The sequence below is a fragment of the Melospiza georgiana genome, chromosome 16 (genome assembly GCF_028018845.1).
Source record: "Melospiza georgiana isolate bMelGeo1 chromosome 16, bMelGeo1.pri, whole genome shotgun sequence".
In the NCBI taxonomy this organism is placed as follows: domain Eukaryota; kingdom Metazoa; phylum Chordata; class Aves; order Passeriformes; family Passerellidae; genus Melospiza; species Melospiza georgiana.
Window position 1 is genome coordinate 6,978,941 of NC_080445.1, and position 7,929 is coordinate 6,986,869.

The 7,929-nt window shown below is 41.9% G+C and overlaps 1 protein-coding gene across 1 annotated transcript; it reads left to right on the forward strand.

The window, feature by feature from the left end:
• On the forward strand, positions 1 to 2,591 carry LOC131090348 (parvalbumin, thymic CPV3). Its single transcript, XM_058035655.1, has 4 exons — positions 1 to 61; positions 429 to 561; positions 974 to 1,083; positions 2,566 to 2,591. Exons 1-4 carry the CDS (start codon positions 1 to 3, stop codon positions 2,589 to 2,591), a joined length of 330 nt encoding a protein of 109 aa, XP_057891638.1.
• Positions 2,592 to 7,929: the final 5,338 nt, after the last annotated feature.

The window sequence follows — 7,929 nt, forward strand, 5'->3', positions numbered from 1 at the left end:
ATGAGCCTTACAGACATTCTAAGCCCTTCTGACATCGCTGCTGCTCTGCGGGACTGCCAAGGTGAGAAAACAATTCAAAATCTCAAAGTCTCTTATTTTGTGTAACCTGGGGCAAGTTTCACTCAGTCCCAAAGGAATACTGAACAAGTGCATACTTTAAACAGATTTCTGTAATCTCTTTACTCAGCTGTCACAGTATGTTTGTTCATTACTGGTTTATATAGTCAATTTGGAGCTCATTCTCACCTGATTTTGTTGGATGTTTAGGAGGATATGGGGCAGTATTGCAAATTCATTCATTCTTTGACAGGCTTCACCTACTGATCATGTTTAGAACAATGAAATTGTAACAAAGTATCATCCTCAGACCGTTTAGGAACACTGAATGCAGTGGTCTGGGGTTAATTTCTTTATTAATTTATTTTCAGCTCCAGATTCCTTTAGTCCCAAAAAATTCTTTCAGATCAGTGGGATGTCTAAAAAGACAAGCAGCCAGCTCAAGGAGATCTTCCGGATTCTCGACAATGACCAAAGCGGCTTTATTGAGGAAGATGAGCTCAAGTAAGGATTTTGTTAACTACTTGGAGGATATTATAAAAATAAACACTTTTTCCATTCCAGAGCTTTCAGTAAATGTGAACACAATTTATGCTAAAGATATATTTAAATAGATCGTTCAGAAAATAGCAGGTTAGTAATACCTGCCTTTTATGCTCAGTATAGAACAAAAGAGCACCCTGGGGCTGGATTTTCATAGTGGACAGAATCAATTCAACCAGGGTTGCACTTATAAAGCAGAAATACAAACAAGTAAGATTTAGCTTGTCAAAAAAAAAAAAAAAAAAAAAAAAGCAGTGTTTTAAGGACTTGGCTATTGCGGTAAATTATTTGGAGGTGGTTATCTCTTTGATTGTACAACAACCATAAAAATACTGTGGTGTGAAAATCTGAATCCAAGTTGTTTCCTCCCAAGGTATTTCCTTCAGAGGTTTGAGTGTGGAGCCAGAGTGTTAACTGCCTCAGAAACCAAGACCTTCCTGGCAGCTGCAGACCATGATGGGGATGGTAAAATCGGGGCTGAAGGTATTGACTGCTTTAAGGGCAGAATGAGGAGTGATGTGGGATTCTCTTTTATGTTGATGGTACATTAATGTACTCCCAGGGATTTTACTGAAACCCTGTTTAAGGGTGGAAATGGTCCCTGATCTTACAGGTTCATCTCTGCAACTCCTTTTCCTGAGCAAGTAAAAAACCTTAAGGAACTTTCCTGACTGACTCCCATATTCCAAGGTGTTCTGAAAGGAACTGCCCCTTATTTCTCCTCCCACTCACTCTAATGTAAGGCAGCACTGGCATCACTTGGAACACACAAATGTAAAATCAAGGACAAAAGAACCAGCTGTACAGGAGAATAAACAGCTCATAGCCAGCTCATTTCCAGCAGCTCCTGCCCCACAGAAATGCCACTGGGCACTGAAATCATTCTCAACATGAAGCATGGAGCTCTGTATTTGCTCTGCATGTAAGGATAACAGAATGATCGAGTGTCACAGCCCCAGTAAGAGATCCCAGAGCAGGATCTGTGCAGGGATGGCTGCTCTTTATCTCCAGGGGCAGGTTAAGATCCAGATAGGAAGGAGCAGCTGTTTAAGGAAGCAGCAAACTGCACTCACCATGTGCAAACACTGGTGTGATTTAATGCCTGCACGGTGCAGAAACCTCCTGATCTCCTAATTCCATATTTCTGTGCCCTGTTTTGGAGACAAAGCACACACACCAAGGCCTGCAGCTAATGGCAGCCTGCCCCATGAGAGCAGCATGAAAGGGGCTCAGGGAATAGCATGCAGGGAATGTGCCAGCGTGCAGATTCCCCAGCTCACTGCACCGGCAGGACAGAACCCCTCTGTTTCTTTCTTTGGAAGGAATGAAATCCAGTTCCTTAGGAACTGTGCCAGAATAAACACACATGATTTATGAAGCATTCTGTATATTAATACAGATACATAATCACTCAGGGGTGGGACTGATCAGATACTCTAATTCATGGAAGCCAAACATTTAAAAGATCTTTAAAATAACAGTATCTTATTTCACAACTCACCACCCCAGGATCATACCACATGGAACTGCACAGTGTTTTTAGCTGAGGCTGTGCTTGAAATCAACACTTCTCAATGTCTGAAGCATTACAAACAGCTAATATAACACATGGACTCACTTTTCATATTTTTACTTGAGCTCTTAACTACGTCTTAAATTCCATGTAAGCCATTCCATTATTTTTGCCTAAGATCAGTATTATGCAGAGAGAAGAACAAAACTACCCTGAAGATTTAATTATGCCCTGTAAGTCAGCAAAACAAACTGCCTGTCCATGTGTTGTTTAGAAGGAGATGTCTAGGCAATGCCTCTTGTCCACACATTTCTTCCCTGGTCATCATCATCAGTCAGAAAACATTTTATGTTCATTCCTATTCTAAATCTCTTGATAAGCTACTAATTCTTTACTCCTAATCCTTTCATGTTAATATTTCTTTCATGTAAATATTCTCTTCTCTTTCACAGAATTCCAGGAAATGGTGCAGGCTTAGAGGTTCAAAAGGACCAAACCAGAGAGAATTGGGATGAATCTGCAGGAGACACTCCCAGACCTTGAAAATCAGGAGTCCCTTATTTATCTTGACAGTGTCTGTTATTTTTTCACTGCCTTAGCAACATAATGAAACACTGATTACTGATTTTTTCATTGTGTGGACTATTTACCATGTTTTAACCTCTACTTTAGCAGACACTTCCCTTAAAAATATCCAATAAAAATTAATCATATACTGTAGTCTGTGTCTATTTTTTTGACTCCTTTATTGAGAATTCTTAAACCAAAACTCTTAATCCCTCCAAGATCTTAAACTTATCAGATCTTCATATATGGAATATCTTTTGCAATTTTTGGGAGTTCTGTTTACAATAGCCCTTCTGGATTAAGCTCAAGTTCTCAGAACACTCAGATCTTCATTGAAGACTAGGAGCTCTGATACAATAATTTGACATAAAAGTTGTTTGTAAGCTGGCAGACTCAGTACATTTAATATGATCATCACAATTTTTCCTCTTATTGTACAAAAATAATATAAACTGATAAAAAATAAATATTGGATTTTGATACTACTCCTTAACATTATGAAACATGCTCTAGAATATAAATCTCTAGAGCATCAGTGACTTAAACAGAGCTCTTCAGATTTACACAAGCTGAGGGTCTGACCCATGAACTGAGCATGGCCATTCTCAGAACACAAGATGGATGTCACAGGACAGTCACAAGAAATAAAGTGTGTCCTTGGCAGTGAAACCACTCTGACGACAGAAGGGTCTTTGAGTAGTTCACATGTAAGTAACAAACAAACTGCTCTCCATTTCACTGACAATTAAGTGTCCTGACCTTGACTAATCATGTTTCATCAGGCAGGCAAATGCCTGTAAAATAAAGAATTTTCCAGGTGCTGCTGCACTCTGCTCCTTTCAAAGTCTCAGCCTTTGCACTGTGGACCTCAACAAAGAAACCCAGAGGCCAAGTACAAATTCTGTTATTCTCCACCGAGATGCAAGCAGGATGCTGGAGCAGGTCACCAAACAGAGAAATACACTTGCCCTACTCAAGATATTCTGAGATCTCTCAAACATCCAAAGCATTGCAGTTAAAGAATCTTTCCATGCTTTCCATCAGGAAAAAAAGTATTTTAAAAACCCATCAGTACAGCACCCACCCCAGCAGATTCAAGTAAGGGAAAACTTGTTGACTTGTAGCAAGAAACATTTAAAATTAAAACATCACTTCCCCAGGATCCTTGAGACATTAAATCATACTTTTGAATGCTCTTATAAAACATGTGATGGTAATAACTCAAACTGAATTTATTCACTGACAAAGATACTGGTCTGCTCCCTAGCCTAAAACAAAACACCACCAGTAAAGCTCCTAGAGACATGGTATGTAGAATTCCCACTGCTTCAGGCAGGCCCCTGTCATTGAGAAAGCTCCTGGGCAGGATTTTACTGACTGACAAGGCAGGAAAAACTAAACATACTGACCATTTTTAACCCCCATTTAACACATGGCTATGGGTGCTCACTGTAAGTATATATTTAACAAACAGGATGGAAACAATAATCAATCTGCATTCACCACAATTTGACATGAAAGCAGCAGTCAGAAATCAGCCATCACTGGCAGTCATGCTTACAGATTGCAATAGAAGTTGCACCTGGTTTTCAGGATTGCCAGTTGTACATTGCATACAATGGACACAACTACTGTAAAAATACATTTTTAGAAAGCACTAGAATACTTATGATTCCCTTAAAATACAGGTCTCAAGAGTGCTATTACATGTTCACATTAAGTACACACCTTGTGCCAGTGTACTGTATTTGTGAACAGTTAAAATTAAGATATAAAAAACTCATTAGCTTTATTCAACCTCTAAGCAGAAAAATGCCATGCCTAAAATGTGTCAAACTGTGACATCATTCTTAATATAATTCTCATTTTTTGCAGTGCTCAGAATGGAAATAATTAACTTATTAATACAATCCATCCTCAGAGCTGAAATCCTTTTAACTGCCTAGCCCCTTCCTCATCTTCTCTTCCCAGCTTTTCTTCAGGTGCAAGCTAGTAACATTAAACAAGCAAAACAATTTCAATATCTCAAGTTTTCCCTGAAAGCAGTTTCTCAATAATTGCTACTCAGTAACTTTGTATTCTTAATCATAACCCAAGGCAGTTACTGCCTTCCTTTATGAATCTGTGGTCCTGCAAAGCAAATGCATCCATTATTAAACCATTACTCACCAGGACAGCCCCAGTGCTGCTCACACTCCCTGGCATCACTCAGAGGAAGCCTGGGGGATGTGAGGGCTGTCTCAGCAGGAGCCCAGCTCCAGCTGCACTCCTGTGTTTTCCCACACAGCTCCACTGGCCTGTTGCAGTGCTAACAAAGCCTGCAGCCCAGGGATACACAGGCATTGTGCTTTTTGCTGGGTCACAGCATTATTTTGTAATTTATTTGCTAAACTAATCCCAAAGTGCTGAGTCCACACATTTGTTAACACATTTAGACCACATACTGTCAATGGAGCAGCTATTTGAGCTGTCAGCTGTATTTATTTAAAGCTGTCAGCTCTAACACCCAGAGTGATTTATAGCACACCTTTTTGTGAAGTCTGCTACTCCACAGCTGATGGAAGTGCTCAAAATAGTATCCAGAAATAGGCTCCACAAACCAAAACATATGTCTACACAGTACTATTTCTTACTTCTATGTACTTTTAAAAACAAATTGGAAAGCACTCATAAAGCTGTTAATTGTTTGTCCCTTGATGCAGGGTTGTCCTGCAAATTCCCAATGTACTTATGCAGCAGTTTAATTTTACATAATCATGGGCTGGGAATCACATTTCAAACTCGGGGTGATCTGATGCCACTTTGCAAATGTCAAGGTGTGGTGTTACTGCACATACAATTAAGAAGATGGGATGAAATTGGAACCACAATTGAAGTTTCTTCATGCCCTGTTAATGTGCACATTAGAAATGTAATAATTTAATTGAATTTGTTATCACTTGCTCATTGTAGATTCTCACAAATACTTCCACCAAAAGCAATGCCAAGCTGCAGATGAGGTTGCACTGAGCAGAATTATATGTTAGCAATCACTACACACACATGAATTCCCTTTCCAGGGAAAGCTGGACATGCAAACACCTTCCTCAGCAATCCCCCTTTACAGTCAGTGCCCAATGGAGCTCCATGTACCCCCAGTATCTCCCTGCAGCAGTGTTGGTATTGCAGCAGCAAACAGGCACAGCCCAGGGTGTTCATCCTGCCAAGTCCTGAACAAACACAGCTAAACATTTCAACCAGCACAAGCAAAAATCTACAGTCACTGCTGGTTTTTAGTTTCTTTGGTGAGAAATTATTAAACTTGATAATCAACACCACAAATTTTCATAATTTCTTTTTTATGCAGAGTAGTATAACAAATTAACTTCCCCTCTGGCCTGATCAACACCTCATCCCTGCCTGCAGAGGAACACAAGCAAGGAGGGGAATTTGGCTCCTTTTGTTTGATACATTCAACCCTGACTGGATGTTCCCAGAAATTGTCTCAAGTGTGCTGCACCCTTCAAATAGACCTCAATGAAAGAGCCATTCTGCACACACTGCTGAATTTTAACTCAGAGCTGTAGGGGAGGAAATGAGATTTACTGAATGTGGATATCTCATCCTGACACATTTGGCCTGATCCTTCCTCAGACCCTGCTCAGGGAAATGCTGGGGAGCTCAGCACAGCAGGGTCTTCCTGGCAAGGGAAAGGAGTTATCCTCTGCTGTGACCTTTCTGAAAACACCACAAAACGATAATGCAGATTCCCTCTGCAGCTTTGAAAACATTTCCTACAGCTCTTCTGCGCTGGACTGCCTGGAAATGCTCTGCCTGTCCTGTCCTGTCACTCCTGCCTGTCCAGGAGGAGCTGCTCACTCTTGAGCAGTTTGGGTTAAAATTACCTGTGCAGGCAGGAAAGGTGGTGGGGATCTCTGCAGCCAGGGAAAGGAGCCTGAACTCACACCCAGGAAGCCACATATCCAAACTGCAAGCTGAGCCATGGCACAAGGCAGGAGGGAAGGGATGGAGCTGACTCCAGAGGGATTTGCTGCCATGGCACAAAGAAGTAGGGAGGGGATGAGATGGAGCTGACTGCAGCAGCCCTGGGGGAAACAGTGGTCATCCCTCTCTGGCTTACACCGTTCACTTTTTGAGTGCACACATTAAATATTAAATTGCTGCAGTCTTAAAGCATCTCTATTCCACACAGTGCTCCTGCTGCACTGGGTTGGATTCTCAAGGAATACACCAGCTGCTGAGGCTGAGGAAGACTACATAGATGATACTACTGGTAATGAAAGTAAATATAAACTAAGAGTGATGATAGGAACTGAAACAATAACAGAAGGAAAAAAAAATTACAAATTCAAGAAATACTGCCTTGTTTCAGATTTAATTTGGCACAACTTTAAGAGTTTACTAGTACATTTTTCTAAATGACTTGGCGGAATAAGATATTCAATTTTATCTTTTATACCTTACCCAGGTGTTTATTGAAGCAACTATGTAACCTTAGTTTACTCAGATTCCTAAATTTCACACTCCTACGGAGAAGAAAATGATACATCTCACCATGTAGCCATTTTTACTTCTAGTTTAGCTCACACTGAATTTTATTATAACGGGAATTGAAAAGTAATAGAAAAGCTTATTTTATTAGTTAAATTCCACTACCTTAAATGCGCCAGACAGAAAATGGAAAAATAACCAGAATAGACATAATATCTCTACTTATGGCAAAAGGATTACCTGAACTAAGTGATGCTGCATGCCATTTCCTTCAATTTGTTCAAACTTGATTTCATCTTTCAAATCTCGGATTCTACCTCTAAAAACAAAGCACTTCTACATTTTGCAGCTGCCGGGCAGCTCCGAACGAGCCTGAGGAATGAACCGCTCGTGGTTCCGCGCTTCGAACAGGGCGCAATGGCCGGGGCACCGCGGAACCCCCGTGCCCACCGGCCGGAGCCCTCTGCCTGCGAGCGGCTGCCGGGCGGGGCTGAGCGGGACCCCAGCGGGAATCGCGGTCCTGACCGGGCACAGCCCCCGGCTGAGCGAACACCGGGCACGGCCCCGGGCTGAGGGAACAGCGGGCACAGACAGGCTCCGGCTGAGGGAACGCCGGGCACGGCCTCTACCTGAGGGAAGGCCAAGCACAGGCTCCGGCTGAGGGAACGCCAGGCACAAGCAGGCTCCGGCTGAGGGAACGCCGGGCACAGGCTCCGGCTGAGGGAACGCTGGGAACAGGCTCCGGCTGAGGGAACGCC